Source organism: Schistosoma haematobium, chromosome ZW (genome assembly GCF_000699445.3).
Source record: "Schistosoma haematobium chromosome ZW, whole genome shotgun sequence".
NCBI lineage: Eukaryota > Metazoa > Platyhelminthes > Trematoda > Strigeidida > Schistosomatidae > Schistosoma > Schistosoma haematobium.
The window spans coordinates 8,264,600-8,286,352 of NC_067195.1; the positions used below are offsets into that span (position 1 = coordinate 8,264,600).

At 30.3% G+C, this 21,753-nt stretch overlaps 1 protein-coding gene across 1 annotated transcript in view; it reads left to right on the forward strand.

Moving 5' to 3' along the window:
* Positions 1-21,753, forward strand: part of ARHGAP29 (Rho GTPase-activating protein 29) — a 75,765-nt gene that overhangs the window by 16,063 nt on the left and 37,949 nt on the right. Inside the window, exons 5-11 of the mRNA XM_051210304.1 lie at positions 1,799-1,843; positions 3,833-3,895; positions 13,025-13,343; positions 13,395-13,621; positions 14,167-14,244; positions 18,862-18,978; positions 21,237-21,370. Of these exons, the coding sequence (XP_051070289.1) occupies positions 1,799-1,843; positions 3,833-3,895; positions 13,025-13,343; positions 13,395-13,621; positions 14,167-14,244; positions 18,862-18,978; positions 21,237-21,370 (983 nt within the window). The remainder of the gene's footprint in view (positions 1-1,798; positions 1,844-3,832; positions 3,896-13,024; positions 13,344-13,394; positions 13,622-14,166; positions 14,245-18,861; positions 18,979-21,236; positions 21,371-21,753) is intronic.

Sequence of the window (21,753 nt, forward strand, 5' to 3'; positions counted from 1 at the left end):
AATAAAAATGGATAACCAAATAACTTTTACATAACATCAAGAGGGGTTTTGTGGATTTAAATAGTTGGGACCATGAGTCAATTGAATGTAGACCACCATGAAAAACCCAGAAGCACTGGACGGCCGTTTCGTGGATGCGCACTGCTGAGGAGTCCCATAATAGGACGAAACAGCATTCCAGTGCTTCCAGGTTTTCCATGTTAGTCTAGCTTCAATTGACTCATGATATCAACTATTGAAATATTTTACATAATTTCAAAAGGTAATTATTGTTTTGTTTTATACTTTATTGTTCATTTAACACTTTATGATATGGAAAAGAGATATGTTTTCATAATTTCATGTCACAAAATCTTTGTTTGATGTCGATCATAACATATTTAAAATATTTGAGCAACTATTATTCCAGGTAGGAGTGAACTCATGATCTTCAAGTCTCATAGATAGCTTAATATTATTAGATTCTGAGTTGAAAATTCAACCGTATACGTTGCCGAATTCAAATAATAATGATAAAAATATAAATTCACCTTTTAAATACTGAAATATTTCATTGTAACAGTAAGTAAAATCCAGTCCTGTCATATTAAAGTGAAGTTTGATTATTCCGCATAACAATTAATAATAAATAGGGTTGTTTAAAATTTTCTAACTGAATTTGAATATAACAAAAGGAGTTAGATTGATTACTAAGAGAATCTGCATAAATTTATCATTCGAAATCATATTATTAACTTCAATTTAACACTGAATTCCATGCTGATCGTGCCGTTAGTTATATAAATGATTTCTTATTTTAAATATTTTATTATGAGATGTAATATATTCGTTAATGACTAACTGATTGATGAACAGGTAAATGAACTAAACAGTAGAGAATACTGGAGTGCTCATCCTCTCTCTCTCCTCCTCCTCCATCCACAATCCCATATGCGGGCTTCAAACCCGGTACTTTCGGTCTCGCGCACGAACGCTTTAACCCTGATCATTGAACCGGTATTCACCGGTGTTAATGTCTAACTTCAACCAATCCACGATGTCACATGACCATCTTTCATTGTCTTCGGTTGGTAACTGCCTCACACGTAACACAGTTGAAATTCACTGGTCGGACGACATCGTGGACTGACTGAAGTTAGACATTGATATCGTTGGATGTGGGTCCAGTGGTCTAGTGGTCAAGTGTTCTCGCGCGAGACCAAGGATGTTGAGTTCGAACCCCGCGTGCGGGATCGTGGGTGTGCACTGTTGAGGAATCATTTACTAGGGGGTAATGGCCGTCTAATGCCTCTGGGTTTTCAATAGTGGTCTAAAATTGATCCCTTCATGATTTCAATGACATTTAATAATCTCCACAACTCCAAACTGAAAATATTGAAGAGTAATTGGATGAAATCGTTGATGGTTTAGTGAGTTCTTACTTATGATAGCCAGTAAAGTTAACTTATCCGAACACTGATATGGATTTATACCTTGAAAGATTGTAGTCACTAGTTAGTCAACTGAACAATGATAAAAATCAATGAAACTGATGCATACAAGTTTGAATTTATGAATTTGGATTAACTGATCAAATGATACATTGATTACTGAAAACTCATAACTTCTCAGCTCTCTCAGGTTTAATGATTTATGTGCGCAGAACTGACGTTAAAGTTGTTAACCTAAACAAAAACAACTATGTATGATGAGTTTGTTGAAAGTATTTCTTATTAACCAAAGTAGTAGCTTTTAAAAAATTATAATTTTTTTATAAGTTTTTCATATCAATAATTTGATTAATCTGATTTTACTTCAGAATGGTGCACCATATAAAAAACAAACACTCAATTTATGTCGAATGGTAAGTTTTGGAAATGTTTTATTACTATTTGTATTAAATATTTTTCTGTAATGATAATGTTGAACTCTCCAGGGTAAGTGGTTTTATTGAATAGCCTTTTGTAATATTCTGGAAAGTATCATTAGTACTCACTTCATGAAGATATCTGTTAGTTGATAAGAATATAGCATGGTTGTAATAAAATATAATATTAGTCTGAAGGTTAATTTGTATTACATAGTACATGTTTTCATCGTGAAAATTAGGTGAATTCTCTTGAGTTCATGATTTTGAATTTCACTCCCCATCGGAGATGGCCTTATATATATATATATATATATATATATATATAATTAGATCGATTTAAGTTAAACCACTATGGAAAACCTAAAAGCAATAGGAGGCTGTTTTGTTCCAGTATGGGGCTACTCATTAGTGCGCATTCATGATTTCACAGGCGAGATTCCAACGCAACACCTTTTGTCTCCCACACAAACGCTTAACCTTTACATCATTGGACCGGCATCCAACGGTGCTAATGTCCAACTCCAACTAATCCACAATTCATGAATTCAACTATAAAATTACTACCATTTCCACAAACTCTCATCCTGATATAGATAGATCGTTAAGCGTTTCATATAGACATAATGTATGTCCGATATTTTTAGTTTAAAATAGTTTTTTAATATAAAGAGAATCAACGCATTGATAATGAAAAAAGGAAAAAAAACTATTTAATATTTAATTTAGCTTCCATACCGTTCCTTATCGTTTCAAAAGTTTTTAAAAAAATTTAGAAAGTTATAAAATTTTAAAGTAATTTCAATAGTTGAAATCATGAATCAATTGAAGCTAAACTATCATGGAAAACCCAGAAGCATTGGACGGCCGTTTCGTCCTTGTATGGGACTTCTCAGCAGTGCTCATCCACGACCCCGCCTCGCGAGATTCGAACCTAGGACCTATCAGTCTCTAGCGTGAGCGCTTAACCGCTAGACTACTGAGCCGGCCAGCATCCAACGGTGTTACTGTCTAACTTCGACCAGCCCATCTGAGGAGTCTCATTTTAGGACGAAACGGCCGTCCAGTGTTTCCAGGTTTTCCATAGTGGTCTAGCTTCATGATTCATGATTTCAACTATTGAAATTTCTAAAACCTTCATAAAACCTCTTCTGAAAATCCTAAAGGTAGATCATAGAGTGGTTTTATCATTGTCTGTGTTGGGGTGATCCATAAAACTTCTCGCAAAATACAAGAGATACTCAGAAAACACTAAGAAACATTTCATCCAACCAACGTTCATTTGAAGTTTTAGCCGGAAACATCAAGAAAATGAAAAATCACATGTAGATTTCCTGATTGGATGATTACTATACTGCTACTATGTTTAGTAGCATTCCAGAATCTTCGGGAAACCCAACGACATCTAAAATACTGTAAAAACCCAATATTTTCTGTACTAAAACGAACCTTTGGAGTAAAGTGCTTCTCGCATATTTAACGCCTTTTCTGTCGTGTTCAGATCTCTGTGTAGTTCTAGCTTGGGGGTTACGAGAATAACTTAGGAACCGAATATAGCGTTCAATTAGCAAGACTTATTAGTCTGGAGATTATCAACTAATGGGATTGGATAACTCATGTTTTAGTATTATGAAAAACAGAATTGTAATTAAACTTAAAGTTGAAATTTGATTCTCTTAAATTTTTCATTTAACATAAAATTATTGAATAAGATGTCTGTGACACAATACTTAATAATAAATTAAAGAATGTAAATTTTCTCAAGAGTTAATTATAATACCTTTTGAATTCGATGAAATACCGATTAGAATTATTGAAGTGAAATGTGAAGTATCCGCTATAGACATTAAAATTCGTTTGATGGAATCAATGTACTATATGGTAACAAAGTAACTAGTTAAACATTTTCTTTCCATTATGAATGTATTTTGGTTTTATTATGAAATATATAATAAATGTATAAATATTTTGGTAAATATATTTTAGATGATTGAACATTGTAAAGAAATTGAAGCGAATAATTCCAAACGATGCAGAGAACTTTTAGAGGTAAGTATGATGCATATTTTTTAAATCATGAAATCAGTATTGTACAGAGGGTATCTTACAAGATTTAATTTGTATCTAAAGTTACATTTATTCATCATAGTATTATTGTTTTTACTGATTTGAAAGCGTTGCTTTGGTGGGCTACATATACCTATAAACCTGAGACAAACAGTCCATGGCCACATAGACTGATTTTTTTATTATTCTGATTAGTCTCCTATTGTGCTATAATAATACTGTCTAGCATTGTACACCTTCATGAATGGTAGGTAGGCATATGCACTATGTATAGAAACCTAGAAATCGGATAAAGTTTCATAAAATCACCAACCAACCTGACTAGTTTTGTTTACTATTTTTTTTAAATGTAGTGAGAGTATGTACATAAATGAAGTGAACAAATCACTCTCTTATATTATTTTTGATTGACAGTAAGGTAATGAAGAACTAATCTTTTAGCAAGACTTCAGAATTTCAACTGATAAGAGATCATACTAAAAGTGCTTTTATTATTATTCAATTTCTTTGCTAGTCTCTAAGCTTTATCAACAGCTACATTGAACAGAATTATGTTACCTATTTGCCTGAAATGTATAATATTGTCTTGAAATAGGAAAATGTTCCGGCTAAAGCCAAACAATAATAAATTAATCTCCGGATCGTAATAAAAACTAATAAGTTAACAGGTTTTGAAAGGGAGCTTTCAATTCTCTCCTAAACAAAAAAAGAGAATTTTAGTTAAAGGTCATAGCTAGCGAATTTCTATGGACTTAGTTGATAAAATGCTCAATGGCAAATATTCAAATCTGTTTATTGTTGTGTGATGTAGTTCAACAACTGTCTAATTTCAATGATAATCAAGTGTTTTTATTGATGAACTCATCTAATTAATATACTATGTTTTGTGATTTATTTAACAATCTACAAAGTGTTATTTTTGAATACAAAGTAGTGGGGTCAATGAATTTTCTATATTTAATTCACATAGACAGTTACCTCTTTCATCAAAAAAATCTTTCGATATCCCTAAATGAACTTTCATCGTATCTTGTTTTCAATTCTAGGAAGTAATTGTGTCGTTACATTTAATAGATTAGCATTTAGATTAAATTAGATGGAGTCAACAGTACGTGTGCTTAGTTATCAAAAGTAAAAGACTTAAATTAATGGTACATTTCGACCAAAAATTTTATTTTTCTGCAAACCTTTCACTCAATTGGTTATTTCCTTGATGATTTTATCTTACGTGACGAATAGGGAATAAATATTTTAATAACAATAGCAATAAATTAACTTTTCTTGTTAACATTAGCAAATCATTTCTAACTCGTTTATATGCTCCTGCTACTTTTTGATAAAGCTTAAATCTTGCTTTTGGTTAATTTTTCTACATTTAATGATCTTTAGATACTAATAAATTGAATGTACCATAAGCGTCCAACGGTTAACATATCAAGACTTTTTTTGTTGCTTATTTAATCAAGTTAGATTTATTACGAAGTGCCCCTTTTAAATCGTTGCCATTAGTTAAGTATAGCTCAGATATATTAACAATATTAACCGAAATAGTTTTTTTTCATAGAATCGAGTTTGAATATTTATCAACTCAGCAACTGTTTCCTGTTAATTTATAGCAATTAAAATCCTATGTATTAGATTAAATAAAAAACCTTTTGACTAAAGTTAAATGAAAATTTACGGAATAGAACGTAATCATATATTCATGTTATTCAATTAATCATGATTTAACTTATCCAAAAGTGTTATTTTAAACAATGACGTACAATTTTGTGGCTTAATATCTGAATTCAGTTAAATTGTATGATGATTGTTGTCGAGATATACATACCGCCAACCCTCGTATATTTTTATCGACTAATTTACGTTAGGAAATGATGGGATGAAATAAGCCAGATACGAAAATGAGTTTTGGATACGTATATTTCATACACACATTGACCCGAACAGACAATCAAAGAAACGAAGTGTTGCGCAGCGGAGAAGGCAAGTGAACCAACTTTATTTGATCGAGCGTGACTCAATATCTAAATTCAAACCAAAAATAAGTTACAAACACGTAATGAATGGGGCAAGCAATTAACACACATTCGATCATATAAAAACAGGATTGATAAACAAATAATCAACATAATCAGCATGTGGCTTGAGAAGAATGAATAAATTGGTCTATCCAGAAACTAGAATAACCTATGTCGGCTTGACATAGTACCATCCACTAAAACATCCAGCCCTCCTGTAAAAAGCGCGAATAATAACACAAACTAATTATTTATCCTTACACTATGAAGCTACTAACGTATTACCAAACACAAAGTTTCTTTAAAAGTTTTTCACCTAAACAGTTTACAGCAAACTAGAAATACAATTTATTCCTTATCGTGAATTACAATCAGTTTATGTACAATAGGTTAATCAACTAAAAATGCAAATGTAAATTATTATTTTTTTAATTTGAAACTAAAAAAATAGTAAAATAGTAAATGATAGTAGAATCGATTGAAAACTGGCTTTTGGCAATTTATTTATGTTTTATTTTAACTAACAATATACCAGATAACAAATATTCTGTGGTTAATTATTAAAGATCAAATTTTTAGAATGTATTTTTCCTAATGAATCATGTTTCCATTTCTGTTTTACTGCAAAATTAATCCTTTAAGTTTTATACTTTGTTTTTCATTACATTTCAAAGTATTGATTGAGATCATTGATCGATTGATGTTAGACCACCAATGAAAACCTGGAAGCACTGGACGGTTGTTTCGTGCTATCATGGGACTCCTCAGTAGTGCGCGTCCATGATCCCGCTCGCGGGATTCGAACCCAGAGAATTCAGTCTTGAGCGCTAGCGTTTAACCAGTACACTGCTGATTCGGAATCCAACAGTGTTAATGTCTAATCTCAAATAATCCACGAAAATGCGCGACCATCTTCCATTGTACTCAGGTAGATACTTGTTTCTACCCGACATGGATTAGCTCCACTGTTCACATTTCAAATTGTATAGTTATTAATAATTAATTTAATGATAAGTGCACTAATTAGTAATATAATTGTCTTTGTATTTCTATATGTTTTGTTTTAATGAATTAAACAAAGTTTCTTGCGATAGATTAGAAGTTGAATAAGGATGATGATTATTATTTCATAACAATTCGATTTTCATAATTAAAATCTTACATTAGTTAAAACATTATATACTGATTTGCTTTGTTATAATCTCCTAGGTTTCATTAGTCCAAGTTGATGGAAATGACATCCACATATAGTTGATAATAATACTATTTCTTCCAATAACTTATGTACATTCTTATATGATCTATGGATAAATATGAACAGCTATTTAAAGGATTGTATATATATATTACTAATCGGAAAAGCGATATTAACTAAACTAATCAGGTCTTACAAGCTTCTTACAAAACTGGAAGATACATGACGTCATATTATACCAGCGAGAATAAGTTTAACATATAAGTAAAATGAAAGAAATCAAATAGTCAGTTGTAATAATTGATAAAGTGGGATGGATTTAGCCGAAAGTTGATACAATGTAATAACTATTATCCAGAAATAATTATATGTGATATCATGTTTGAGAACTAATTGAAAGATTTGTAGGTTAGATGAACAAAATAATAACCTTAAAAGTAAGGCATATAGATGAGCATGATCCAGTCATATGTATATTAATCCATCCAAATGTTTATCACGTTTGTGCTCTAATTAGTTTCAGTAATTTTCTTAGTTGGTGTTGTTTTACATCGTCTTAATTAAGACATAGCTAACATTTCTTTTAGGTAAACTAGGTTAGAAAAGCTTTACAATAAACAGAAATTGTCATTATCCTTATATTTTATGAACCAAAAACGTTTGTTTTAACTCACTGATGAAAAAAGTGAAAATATAGTCATTTTCTTGCACAGTTCTGTGGTATGAAACATAGTTGTATCGAGGAACTATGATATATTTGTAAATTAAAACTCCCTAGATGTCATATGAGTGATAATGTAAGTCATTGGACTGTTATTAGTCAAAGTTCAGAATAGTGGAGAGTAATATAGTCTTTATTACATTGGTAAAAATAGCAATAAAGCGATTAACTGACATGAAATAGCTTGTTGAGAGTACGAGCCAATCTAAAACAGACAACCATTAAGAACTAGGAAGGACTGAAAGACTGTTTTGTTTCAGTATGCGACTCCTCAGCAGTGAGCATCTACGACCCACGAATCAAACCCCAAAATAGGTGGATTTAAACGCAAATGTTTAATTTCAACACCATGGAGCTGGTATTCAACGATGTACACGTCCAACTTCATCCAACTAACGTATTGCGTGATCTTCTCCGATTGTCTTTAGTTGGAAAACACCTCAGAGATGATACAGTTGATTTTGATTAGTCACAGTTTTTCTACAAGATTTAACAGTCTTCACAGCCCTATACTGATTAAAATATCGACTTTCTTAACCGAAAGATAATTTGTATCGGACAATTTTTTTCATTTATTTAGACAGTGGTTAAATAACTTCGTCTATTTCTAGTTTATCACTATATTAACATTTCAATGTAGATGGAACATTCCTGTATTTGTAATTTAATTAAACGTTCAAATCTTATAAATAAATATGGATTTGTGCAAGATATCTTACATTATAATCATTTCATGTTGTCTGATTATATTAAATACACTGAACGATAAATTTTATTTCACGTTGATATTGTAGAGTGTGCTTCTGATGTTGACAGATATAAGTATTATGTATCACTAATCGGAAGTGGGATGTCTGGAGGCAGAAGGTTGAGAAAAATCGAATAGAACAGAACGAGAACAGTGAGTGATTAGTATGGAAACGAAGGAACAACAGAATCTGAGACAATTGATAGACATGCTGCAAATGAAGTATTTACTGTTTGGTTCTGAGATTTTACCAAGATATTCTGAAATGTATTAAAATAAGTTTTGGTTGTCCTCACTTATGTTCTCGTTCACAACATTAATACTACAACCACAGTTACTACTGTAATTCATAATAATGAATATATTTTCGTATGCATAACAAATAACACTTTAAGCAATTTCATTCTTTTGCTACATCCAAACCGAATATTGATCGCAAACAAATACTTTTATCGTTTTTATACCTATCTACCTACTGATTTGTTAACCGTCCCCACACATTCTCTCGCCATATATATATATATATATATATATCGTAACTTTTGCCTTGAATTTTTGTTGAAACATTTTATTCTGTCTTATAGCTTACCCCTTTTGTTGAATAACATGTATGGGTAAATATGTGTGAATCTGTTTATGTTTATAGATATATCCATGTATATATATAATAGCTAATTTTGAAATAGTACAATTTATAATGTATCTATAGAAGCATTGTGCATTTGCTTTCATGATTGCTTGTCTAATTGTTAGCTAGATCATGGGTGCTACGATTATCGTTGTTCCTATGCGCATATATATATATAGTTATTCAGTAGACAGATGGACAGAATTATGTAAAAACACATATCTAAAGATTTAAATATCTGACATAGTTATCGTCATTGATTTTTTTGAACAGGTTAACCTCTTAACAAATGACAAATGTTAGTGCTGGTGAGATTGCTGTTAATAAGTTTGTATTTAGTACATATATATATATATATATATATATATATATATATATATATATATATATATAGAACAATTTGCTTGTATAATTGAAATACTCTATTGCATATTTCTCTATATATGTATATATTACTATTTATCCTAATGATACTGAAAGGAAAAAAACAGGTTTGATTTTCTTCCTAAAGGTTAATGTGTTTATGTATTAGGTTACAGTTTTATTTATTCCATTATTAAAATAAGAAAAGAAAAAAATAACTGTACACAAATATAAATGCTTACCAATAAATATGTAGTGAAGTCATTTAAAAAAAAAGAAAAAAAGAAACTTTCATTATTCCATACATTTTACATGTAGTAACATTCTAAGTAGTATACATTAAGGTTTGGTTAATAACCTGTATAAATATTAAATCTAAGATTGGAAGATATGATATTGGTTTTTGTTGTTGTGTGGAATAATTCAATTTCTACATGTCATTTATTATTAGAAATAAACTTTACTTGAATAAGTACACATTAAATTATTGGGGTGCTTTTTTGTTTCGACTATTAAACTAAAGAAACTTTTCTAGATAAATGTCACTTGTTTTATTATACTATTCAATTGGCGCCAATTTTCAATGAGAAAAATCAGTTCATATTATGAACCATTCAAGTAACTTTTTTGTTTTTTTTTCTTGGTTTCGTTTTCATTATTGTTTTTTTCTAAATATTATCGATCAATGTTTATATTTTAAGGAAATATATTTGATTTTTTTATTATAAAAATAAACATGTTTGTATATTGTAGTTCTATTCTATTCTGTTTATTTATTTATTAATTAAATAACTGGTTGAATGATAATTCAGTACAATTTGTTAGCTTATTATTATTGTTTTAAGCGAACAAATATATAAAGGTATTTTAATAATAAAATAGATTTTAGTTTTAATTAGTCAATTATAAATATATATATATATATATATATATATATATATATATATAATGAATAATATAAGATTATTAGTGAATAAAACTAGGCTGTATGTTTCATTTACTTTTGGAATTGATCAACTACATGAACCTATGATGTTATAATTATATCAAGGCAATTTTCATAGGATTCATATCTGAAAATGAAGATTGATTGAAATTCAATTGAAATATTAATAAAAGGATAAATTAAATCATAAAAAATTGAATTAAAGTAATTTTACATTAGATGAGATCAGCTTAAACTAATAGCTGAACAATTTTGTAATGTAAATTATGAACTGAACTAATAAAAACAGTTGAGAACCAAAAATTATTGAACAGTGATAAGTTTTATATATGAGACTTTTTAGCAATACTCATTATCAATTTCACTAGAGATTAAACCCAGTACAATTAGACATTGGAATGAGCAGCTAATATTTAAACTACTAAGTTGGTATTCAGTGGTTCACAATCATAATTTCAGTCAACTTACAATATCATACGACCTTCCTCCATTGTCATTAGTGATATTTGTCTCATTCACATGGTCGAACTTCATTATTCATGGTTTTTCACTGGAACTGGGCATCTGGTTACGTTATGTGTTGGACATTACTGTTATTTTTTTTACGTTTGGTAAAAAATTCCCGCTGTAATTCTAATATTTTTATATTTGTAGTTGAGCGAATTTATATGCTTTGCATTTCATTGGTGAATAACATGTAATTTGTAACTACTCATTATGTTTGAAATGATATTTTGTGTTACACTGTAAAATTCACAAGACTGAATTTTGATCGATATTGAAATAGACTAAAAAACATTAACAACAACATAAACTTCAACATTTAACATTGTGAACAAAATGTAAGCTGGTTCGAGCAACGAACCAAGTACAATATGTAACGTAATTATATATGTAAATTCAAATTTTAACCATAAAATCATCTCAAGTTATTATCTCCCTTATATTCCTGGTTATCGATATTTCATCGTTTTCATTACCATCTATTTGTTACTTCAACAGATTTCTAAAGACTATAAATGATCTAATATTATATTTAGCGGTTACAGAAACAATCTTGAACTATTAGTCAGTAATAAATATTGAACTATTCTGGTTGTTTGTTATTTTTTAACTTTAACATTGGTTGATTACTATACTTCTTAAACCATCCGGTCTTGAGGTATAACTAAATAGTTTAGCTTGATTATTGCCTTATTCCCTGACCGATGCTTGTCAGATTAGTGGGAACGAGGGATAGTTTCCTTAAATATTTTTCTCACAATTCTATGTTTAACACAAATATTTAAAATATGAAGTATGTTCTGGAAAGAACTCAAGCTTCCAGTCTGTTTAGCTATATTTGCGATTATAGCGTATAAACACATCTTTTTTTATCTTAGAATTGCATAAACACAGTCACATCTATTTAAAAGTCTTTTATTATAATTCATAAGTGAAGTTGATTATTGTTATGCACTAAGTGATCAATTAAGCTCCTAAATACGTGATTCAATATTAAAATAAACGCTCACATTGATTTCATCTTAGATTTAGTATTTCGGAGGAAGCACTATCAAAAGATGAAAATAATAACATAATTCAAGTCAATATCTGATATGAAAAACAATTTTATTTTAGACATTGTACATAGAACTCGGATTGTAATTGTCACTAGCTACGTTGTAAAGTGAAAGGCACTTCATGATTTAGTAGCTTAGTCTGATGACTAAGATAAAATGTCTTTTTACAAAATCCATAAATTTAAAATTCTTTCATTCATATCTACAATCAATTTCTGTCAAACTTTGTTCCTTAATGACTGAATTTCTTTTTCAGTTATAACATACCTCATTTTCTGTATTAACGTGTTAACTAACGTTAAATAACTAAATGAAACATTTTTAATTTCGATAGTTGAGATCATGAGTCAATTGAAGCTAGAAAAACATGGAAAACCTGAAAGCACTGGAGTGCTGTTTCGTCCTATTGTGACGCTCCTCAGCAGTGCGCATCCACGACCCCACCTCGCAGGATTCGAACACAGGACCTATCAGAATAAAACGGACGTCCAGTGCTTCCAGGTTTTCCATGGTGGACTACCTTCAATTGACTCATGATCTCAACTATCGAAATTACTACAATCTCCACAAAACCCCTTCTGGAACATTTCTACTTCAATAAATGAAAATTACCAATGTATCAGTTTTATTTCAAAACTTTTAAACTTTATGTTACAGCAAATAAAAGTCGCTTACAGGTTTTGCCAATATAAAAGAAATATTGTATAAGAATTATACTTTTGTAAATTCTTTGACATGTTTCCCCCTCACGTTTGTCAGTAATTCTGACCTAGTAAATCTCTCTTAATTGATATAAAAATACTTCCGGACTTTTCTAAATATTTATTTGTTCGTAAAATCCAAACTGTCAAATATATATATAAGTATTCTTTCTCATTTTTAAAGTATTGTTTTTAACATGATTGACTTTCATTGTTCCATATTTAGGTATTAAATCGTCAACGTACTTTATTTGAAAAAACCAGGAAATTTCTTAAAGACAAATGGAAAGCAGATGTAAAACGTATGTTAGATGCTGAAAATAGTTTGTTTAAAACAAAAACAACATATTATCAACGTTGTCAAGCTGGTGTAAAATTACGTGAAGAATTAGCTACAGCACAAAATCTTCTAAATGAATTATCTGCTTCCCTTATGCAATCATCGTCAGTTTCATTTAGTGGTACATCTACGTCAACAGGAACAACACCATCATCATCATTTTCATCTGTTACGATAATGCCACCTACACAAACAAATGTATCAGGTGAATTATTTAATTATGATAGATAATTGTGTAAAAAAAATCTTTTTTCAGGTCTACCTGTTTATACTGCTGGGAATTCATATTCATCGAATCTAATGAGCTCAACTGCTGGAAGTAATGCAAATTTAACACAAGATTTAATGAATGATTCAAATATTGGTGAATCAAATCTATCAAATCCAACTTCATCATTATCAACTTCTACATCAAACCAAGTTGCTAAACAAAGAGTAAAAGTTGAACGATTAGAAAAACAATTAGGTGATAATGACAAAAAGGTAAATAATGACAATCATAATAAGTACTAATAATTTCCCTCAACTTACTGTAAGCGATGTCTAGTCACATAAACCAGAACTCGAATGGTAACTTGAAAGATAGAATTCGATTAGCATAAAAATGAATTTGACAAACATAATTATGGTCATCATTCAGTGACTAATCATTGCATGTATGAATCGTACGTGAAACCAATCACAGCAAGATAGCTAAGTAGTTATGTTTAAGATGGAGAATCTGATTGTCAAGCAGTAAAATACTCCTGATAGTAAGTTCCCTTAGTAGTACAGGTCAAACATTATAATAAACATAAAATAACAAGATACTTAGACCGATCATGGTGGATTACATGTTGAATTATTCACAATTAATAATCATTTATAAACCAGTGTTTAATTGTTAACTAGTTAGATTGTCAATGTGTTCATATGTTTTTATTTTATCCTTATTATTTACCATATTTTTTCTTTAAAAACTAAAAAAGAAAATGAAAACAAAAATTCTTGTTTGTGATGTATTATACAATCTCGTTTTTTTCTAACAGGAAATTGAACTGATGTATGCTTATCGTGAAGCAGTAGATATTGCGAATCATCGTCTATGTGAACTGGAAAAAAGCAAGGTAGTTTACAAGTGTATTTATTTATTTATTTTAACACATAGTTATTAGTACAAGGAGACACCAAATACATATGCACCACACAAATCTCATTCGATATGTGTGAGGGCTGTGATACTGCCCGGGTGCCCAAACCGAAACAAGTGGATTTCTTAGGGAGCCACTCCCCGAGCCTTCGACCTGGAGGTCTGATCCACAAGGCAGTGGAGCACCGTGAGGAGATGCAGTCCCATGGAAGCCGGTGACCAACAATTGGTTCATACGCCATTTATTCCCGCAGGATACTGAAGCCCATGTGCACCATTGGTTTGGAATCCGGTTGAAGCGCCGGACATTCGCTTTTCGTTCTCTCATTTTCTTAAACAACACCCCCGTCATGAGAAGGCAGTGAGTAGGACTTCCCTGGTAGAGGCTATGTACGCGTCGCCATGTGAGAGCATTTGGAGAGGGAGAGCGAACTCTCCCCACTCTCGGCCGTACCAGGGGCAAGATTAGGTTTTAAAAAAGAAAAAACAAATCGTTTTACTTTGTTTAAGTATTCATTAATATTTTTTTTCCGTATTTTCTGTAATAACGAAGGATTCTAACCTTGAATAACAATTAATCACTATGGTAGAATGAGAATAACAATTATAAATATTTTGATTATAAAAATATACGATGAATTTATTAAATAAAACATAGCTACTAAATGGATATTCATTAAAATCTGTTAGGTGATTGATTAGTTCTACTGAGTTAAGATCAATTTCATTTTAGGATGTGGAGAAACATGTTTAAACGAACACACAAATTGATCAGCGGTCAGTCGAACTTATTATTTAGTCATGGTCATTTAGATCGAAAACTATAAAAATCCAACAGCATGAGAATTACGAGCATCTTTGTGTCATTTACCATTATTTTTACCGATTTTACATGTGTATCTGGTTAAGAATACATACAGATGATTGACCACATTTTATAGGTAAGAAAGCATGCATATGTAATAAGGTAACACCAGAAAGCTAAAGTATAGAAATCCTCTGCGGTACGCATCCACAGTCCAAAGCGCGGGACTACAACCTAATGTCTAATCCGTGTCACGTAGAGACAGGTACTTACCTCAGACAATGGAAGTTGGTCGCACGATTTCGTGAATTGTTTGAAGTTAAACCTTAACACCGTCGGATACCGGTTCAACGATCTAGAGATGAAACGTTCTGGGTTCGAATCTCGTGTGTAGGATCGTAGATGCGTATTGATGAGGAGTCCTACACTAGGACGAATAGGCCATCCAGTGCCTCTGGATTTCCAGTGGTAGTCTAACAATTATCGATTCATGATCTCAATCAAAAAATTGACAATCTCCACAACCCCACAATGACCTTACTTATTGTCAGTAATGAATCAGTTAAGTATACTTAATCAACTTTAATACATTATCACAACTCATCCTGAATAGTTGATTTGTAAACTGAAGTGCTAAGAAACATCGATTTGAACAAAGTAACTCAATATATTTCAATAATCACTTTAACATAGTCCTTAACTCTTTCCTCAATATAATAACCACTATTCCATTTTTCCAATAACATTTTACAGTTCAATATAAAAAGCTGAACAAAAAAGACATTGTCAATCATTAGTCAGTCAACAATTAATATATATTTTTCTTTAGTAACTTTACTATGATCATTTTTTAGGAACCATAAATAACGGTTAATCATTCCAGTCTCTTGAAAATAATAAAAATCAATATGGTAATTAGCCAAAGCTAAAAATGACATTTAGACAGCCTTGATAAATCAATGTGAAACATTAAATGGAATTGTGTTTAAACAAAAAAGATAATGTACAAATTTCGAAATAGATCATCACAAAATTACATGTCATTTATTAATATTGAATTAATTCATTTATCAATTAAATATTATAACCCTTATGAATTCGTTGATTGTCTAATATCAGTAACTATTTACAAATTTTAAAAATGATATGTCTATTCTCTTCCAATTTAGATATATGGCTATACTTATAAATATTATTTAATTAATATAATCAATGTTAGACATTAACACCGTTGGATGCCGGCCAGTTCAGCGAGACTAGTAGGTCCTGGGTTAGAATCTCGTGGGGGGCGCTATCGTGGACGCGCACTGCTGAGGAGTCCCATGCTAGAACGAAACGGCCGTCCAGTGCTTCCAGGTTTTACATGGTGGTCTAGCTTCAATTGACTCATGATTTCAACCAGTGGAATTTCTAAAATCTCCACAAAACCCATTCTGATAATTAATGTTTTTCAGGTTTTTCTTTTTCATTATCATACATAACATGTTACGTTATAGAAGAAAACTTTTTATTCGTTAATATAATCCAATTTTGTAAATTATTGTAAATAATTAGTTAGTTTAATTGGGATATGTTGTGTATTAGTAGATCAATGTGTATATTACAAATTTTCATTTGATAGAAGACAAAAACCCATAGTTAAACATTTAAACTATACATAAGTCATTAAAAGTTATAAATTCTATGAACGATTTATTTGAATTGTAAATATATGATTTTATTTGTCTTAATAATTATTGATATAAAGTATAAACCATAACATCAAAACCTACGACACTAGAAAATATTTCCCAATAGTTGGTTTCTATTTTGATAAAACTTGTCGATATTTTCCGAAATCCCTGTCGCCACTGATAAGTCTTTTGGACTGAACGGTACTTGTTATGTCTGGTTGTCGCTGATTGTTGTGTCGGAAACAGTTATCACTGATACTCGAAATGAAGGACCTTTGCAATTCCCACGACGCGAAAGTAAGAACACAAAGACTGGTATAAGTGATGATTTATTAACGCCAAAACACTATGACGACGATTCTAGTAGAAAATACACTCATTTATATATTGATTGTAAACCCATTTTGAATAATAATTAGAATGTAATTCACATATATGAAAAATAATTAGAGTTATAAGAAATCACATACTGAGCATAGTTCATGTCAATGGAATATAAGAATATTGTATATTATACAGAATAAAATATCATACAAAAAAAGAAAATAAACACTACACTGAATGATCATCACATTGAATCAGAACGGAATTTGTGTTGAACAAAACTCACAGTTAGTAAATCAATCGAAAATGGACTTTTCTTTCCATCATATCACCTCCCCTTCTTTTTGTAAAAACTCAAAGTTGAGATCCTGACTTTAAATTTTCTGGTTTTATCCCCCCCCCATGAAATGATAGATTTTTCATTTGTATTCAGTGATTCCAACTGTATCACGCTTAATTCAATTGAATCGTATAGGTCACTTATTGAGAAAATGGATCAATCTGTAATTGTTGAAAAGTGTGTCTGAAGATAATATAATATATAATATAATAAAGATAACAAGTCGACAGCAACGAAGTGTTTGTAGTCGCTCTTTTTCTTCTACTTGATTTTCAAAGTCATCTTAAGCATTAAATTTCCTGATTTGAATTATATCCCCCCTTTGCTTCGTTTCATAAGCATTTGATATTTTTTATGCTAAATCATTTGTTTTATACGGTGTTAATATCTTGTTTTTATTGACATAAATTTAGCTAGTTGGATACTGCACAATTGTATCAGGTCTTATGCTGTTATAGGTCAATTTAATCTTTGTAGATAAGCTGTCATCTATCATTTTAAAGTTGATAGACCTTTTTCTATTGAATATTTCTTTTAAAACATTATAAAATTAATCCAGAACAGAAGTCTGTGGTTATCAGTAATGTTATTCATTCGATTAGTTTGTGAAGAAATAATCTTTGTGCAAAACATCTTTTTTTCATGATTTAAGTCTGGCTAAAGTACGGTTGATAAACAGGAATTAAAAAGTACTGATTTGATCTAACATATGACTTATTCATATAGCGATCTCTATATCACAGACACGTTTTCATTCAGAGAAAAATAATTTGTTTAACGTTTCTTGCTCTCTATAACATATATAAATAAATTTAGTTCACAATTAGCTAAAACACATGTTTGATGTTGTGTTCTTCGAAGTGCATTGCTCTATTATGTAGTTTATAGTCGAATTTGTAATCAGTAGAGCAAAACTTGAAACAAAAGATTCTTTTTCTATAGTTCACAGTCTGTAGCGTTGATTTCAAACAAAAAACTTTAAATTATTCACTATGAGCCCAAAGATTACAACAATACAAAAACGATATGGTTCTGAAGTTTAAGAAAAACTTACATTCTGTGACAGTAGGAAGTTATAAATGATAATAATTCATCAATGAACCAATGTTAGACCACCATTGAAAACCTGAAAGCACTGAATGGCCGTTTCATCCTACTCTGGTAATCCTCAGCAATCCTCATCCACGATCCTGCATATGAAACTCGAAACCAGGAACTTCGGTGTCGTGCGCTAACGCCTAATCTCTATATTTACATTCTGATCATAAACAAATGAAAAAACACTAACACTGATCAACTAATTCTTGTCAATATATTTTGTTTTATGTTCATTAGTTAATAAAAATACTGTTTTAATTCATTATTACTCAATCGTTGAACAATGATTTACATTATTATTATTATTGTTTTGATAATAATGTTGATCCTTATTGTTGCTTTTAAAAATTATAGATTGAGATTTTATGCGATACACGTTTAACCATAACAAAAAGTGATGAAGTTGTTAAAGATTCTTTAGCGGAATTATTAAATCATTTGTTTACAACTCGTTCATTAATGATAAAACAGGTAAATTATGAAAACTATACAACTGACTCTAACAATTTTCATTTGTATCATTTATATTGAACATTTAATTTATTTGTAAATGATTTGAAAACTTATTGTAAGTAACTGAATAACAAAGATTTTAATATCTAGTTCTAGCACTTATGAAGTAACAGTATTGATATGTACAAAGAATAAAATAGATTCATTGTTTGTTTGTTTTTCTTATTTTATATTCAGTTATAACTATTAAAATAATTTGAAATGTTCATAATTAATAATGAACTAATCAATAATAATTATTACTATGTAAGGTTTATTAGGATTGTTGAATGTTACTGGGATCACGAAACGAATAATCATTTAAAAACCAATTATTTGAGCTCTAGTCAGAAGTTGTGGTCAGTGGAATTCAATTCTCTTAAATGACAAACAGTTGTTCATTCAAAGACAATTGATGATGATTCTAAAATACAGCTGATTAGTTGAGATGAGATACCTCAACCTTTGGATGCCAGTTCAGCAGTCTAACGGTTAGGTCTACCCTGTGAGAACTGTAGGTTCTGCCTTCAATCTCTAATGAAGTCGTATGTATGCAAAGCTGAGGAGCTCTGTACGAAAATGAAACAACTGTCTAGTTTTTATAGTTTTAACTGGTTGGTTAATTCAGCTAGATTTGGAATCTTAATGAAGAACAAGCTATCTGGAATGTAAAACAAGTCAAGAGTTAAATTATTTACCGAGTTCTAAATTTTTTTATGATGATGATTTAAGAAGAATCAAAGTTAAACCCTAACCCCTCTGACTACCATGACTTCCACGAATCGTACAACTGTATAACTTGTTAATCACCTAGATAGCATTACTTGTATGGTTCTTCCAGTTTACAATTGCTTTCTATCCCTCCTATTTTCTTCAACATATTACTTATCTCTGTTGGCATAAGTAGCATACACCACACATATTATTATTAGTAACTCAAACTTATACATACATTAACACACACAATCATTCATCCCTTTATCTTCCTATTGTGAACTTTTCACATAATTCTCATGTTATCCTACTTACTAAAGTTAACAACTGAATATGTTTAGCTAAGCACTTAATATAGACTTGATTTGCTTAATAAACATGATATATTTTCTTAATAATTTTGATTATGATTATTTATCTGAAGAAGCTTAAACACGTTTTCTGGACAATACTTTTATAAGTAGTAATTCCCATAATAATATTGTATATATATGAAATGAATAGAATAATTCTTTAAATGATTTATTTATAATATAGAACTATTATTTGTCGTAAGCTTTCATAAAGCAGTATGAAACTATCACAAAATAGATAATGAATATTTTATCCATTTCTTTGTTTGAGATAGTTATGACTTTATAGACTATTACATTCAGTAATGATAAATAACAATGTCATTACTAAATATTAATAAGCTGGTAAACTGCAAACAAAAACTTTTCTAGTTTTTTTAAGAGAAAATTAGGTACATCTTGACCTTCATATATTAAAATGTATTATTTTTACTTACTTACGTGTGTTGCTCCCAACGGAGCATAGGCCGCCGACCAGCATTCTCCAATCCACTCTGTCCTGGACCTTCTTTTCTAGTTCCATCCAATCCTTATTCATTTTTTTCATGTCTATCTCCATTTCCCGGCGTAATGTATTCTTTGGTCTTCCTCTTTTCCCTGAGCCTTCAGGATTTGAAGTTAGGGTTTGTCTTGTTACGCAGTTGGGTGCTTTCCTCAATGTGTGTCCTATCCACTTGCAGCGCTTCTTCCTGATTTATTCCTCCACTGAGATCTTATTTGTTCTCTCCCACATTAGATTGTTGCTAATAGTGTCCGGCGATCTTTAATTAGTGTTAAATGATTGAAAGTACTCATCAGGAAACTCATTAAATGGATGTCATACTAACTATTCATCAAACTGAAACTTTATATGGGAGTCGAATCCATGTCACTTAGTTTTACAGTATATAATCTTACAATTGAATTACTTGGTCAGCCAATGACCATTTACCGATAAAATGATTACCAAATATTATATTATGATTGTTTATCAACACAATCTTTAATTTATCTAAATAAAATATTTCCAATTATTATCATCGAAGAAAAGATATATTTCTCATGTCGTAAATGTGTTTATATATTCCATTTGAATAGTAACGTACATAATGTTTTGTTTAAATTATGTTTATGATTCTGATTGCTTTCTTGTTTTTCCATTTGTTTGGCATATTTTTTTCATACCATCAGTATGAAATGATTGCAAATGCTTATCAAGATTATGTACCATGTAGTGATTATCGTACATTAGTTGAATCACATATTCAAAAAGGTACTGAATTTATTCCGGAAAAATATCATTTCGATGGATTTCATGAATCAAAGTATGTTAATTTAATGATTATACATATGCATAGTTTCGTTGAATGTTTTTCATATTTAAAAGATTCAGTTGTATATTAATATAATTTGACAAACTGTAGTTCAAATCATGAATTAACTTCTATTGAGACAGTAATAAGAAAACGAAGAAGCTCTAGTTAGCTGCTTTGATCTCATATGAGATTATTTACAGCTAGCAATTACACAGTCTCTTGGAATCAAATCTATAAACTTCAGCATTCACATTTTCAAATTCAATCCATTAGCTACAGTATTTAACCTCGATACATTGTCAATAAACTCTAGGTTAATGTACATGCCAAAATACCTAATTGGCATGTAATTTTATAGCTACTAACTGGTGAAGAGCACTATATTTGAAGAA